The sequence below is a fragment of the Musca vetustissima genome, unplaced genomic scaffold (assembly GCF_032173495.1).
Source record: "Musca vetustissima isolate MV318-11 ecotype Yass unplaced genomic scaffold, APGP_CSIRO_Mvet_v1 utg22112, whole genome shotgun sequence".
NCBI lineage: Eukaryota > Metazoa > Arthropoda > Insecta > Diptera > Muscidae > Musca > Musca vetustissima.
In genome coordinates, this window is record NW_026875607.1 from 57,637 (window position 1) to 59,266 (window position 1,630).

At 34.2% G+C, this 1,630-nt stretch overlaps 1 protein-coding gene across 1 annotated transcript; it reads right to left on the minus strand.

Moving 5' to 3' along the window:
* Nucleotides 1-349: 349 nt before the first annotated feature.
* Nucleotides 350-1,032, minus strand: LOC133338128 (uncharacterized). Its single transcript, XM_061546313.1, has 2 exons — nt 829-1,032; nt 350-766 (listed from the first exon to the last, which is right to left on the minus strand). The coding sequence occupies exons 1-2, from the start codon at nt 1,030-1,032 to the stop codon at nt 350-352; spliced, it is 621 nt and encodes a 206-aa protein (XP_061402297.1).
* Between the last annotated feature and the right edge of the window lie 598 nt (nt 1,033-1,630).

Below are 1,630 nucleotides of genomic sequence, written 5' to 3' on the forward strand. Positions count from 1 at the left end.
ATGCTTTATCCGAATCGGAATAAATAAAAAAATCCTTGAAAATAGTCAAAATAGGTCCATGTTTTTACATGACGATCACAGAGGTCACGCTTTATTGTCTGTATGTTAAAATTCATAAAACAGGTTTCCAAGATGAGTATCTGTAATGTTGTCAGAGTGTAAAAAAACTATTAGCAGATAATTTATTATGACATAGATCCGTTTTAAACGTCTCAACCAATTTAAGATTTTTTATTAGTTAATTAAAAAATATTTGAAAATCATTCCAAAATTAAGGTTATTATTGAAAATATAGTTTCATCACTTCTTTATTACACAATACAAAAGAAATCCCATGCCTTTAAACAATTTACATCATATTATATCGAAGAAATTCTGGAGCATAATGCCCCGGTCCATGCTGTTCTCCTTGGGTATATAACAAGAAATCCGTACCATCGGTATCCATCAGATTTTTCACAATTGGTGTGAATTGTTCCTTTGTCAGGTCCTCCTTCAAATGCTGATCTGGTTTACGTCCAATAGAACTGATTTTACCAAATAATTCCGAATCCGATTGTAAAGCTCGATCAAAATCTTTCCAATGAATAAAACGGACATTTTCACCGACAATGGCATGGGTGTCGATTAACTCTTTAAGTGTCACCGTATTTACGGGTTGAACCAATGTCAAATCTTTGTCAATGGAATTGTGCGGAATACGCTTCTCCATTTTCATGTGGAATTGTGTATCCAACCAATTGGTAAAGGATGTTGTTGTTGTTTCCTCCTAAAAAAATCAATTTATTTCAAATTTAATATTTTAAATTATGAAATTGATAACATTACCCCTTCCGAACTCCTTCCAATACGTGGTATGGCTTTGTAGTTTTTAAGAAATGTAAACAATTTATCGGAACGCCTACCCAAACGGGGAACATTTTTGGCAATTTTCACAAAAAATCCAGGACTATCATTGGCATTGCACGCGGTCTTTGTTCCAAGGCCAAGGAACAAAATTAAAAGGTAGGATATCATGAAGAAATAATTCATTGTAAATGAGAGCCGAATGCGATCCTGGAAATTTTGCGATATATGTTGATTTGAACTCTAATATCTGCATTGAACTGAATTCTAATCGTATGGATTGTATCTTTTATACCAGTTTCCAAGCGGAAAGGGCAATGTCAATGGCAAAAACGTGTGTAACCATTTGTTTGGGTCAAATAAATGCGGGTTGTATTTTTTGTTTCAATATCTAATTTGGGTTAATGTTTGACAAACATACCAGTTGACCGTAGCTTTGTTATATACCCTCCACCATAGTATGCCGCATCGATATATTGGTTTTAGACTCCATTAGACTCCGATTTCATACAAACTTTGCACATACAAACTTTGCACATATTATATCTTCCAAACTTAAATAAAGTTCGAGGATGGGGAATATCTGGTCCCTCCCCCGCAAAAGGGTCAATGACCTTTCCGTATTCATTGTTGTGTATGTGTCTTGTGCAGTGGGCCAATAGGGAAAACATGATTGAAAAAAAAATACAAAGCTAAAGTATTTTTCCATTCTGATACAGTTACTAAATCAGCAACAACAATCAAGTGTTTAATGGAAATTAGGTTTGACGGCCAAAAACTACAA

Coding starts and splice junctions, on each gene's coding strand:
- LOC133338128 (XM_061546313.1), bottom strand. CDS start 1,032: ATGAATTATTTCTTCATGATATCCTACCTTTTAATTTTGTTCCTTGGC. Junction 767..828: donor TTGGAAGGAGTTCGGAAGGG/GTAATGTTATCA, acceptor TTTTTTTAGGAG/GAAACAACAACAACATCCTT.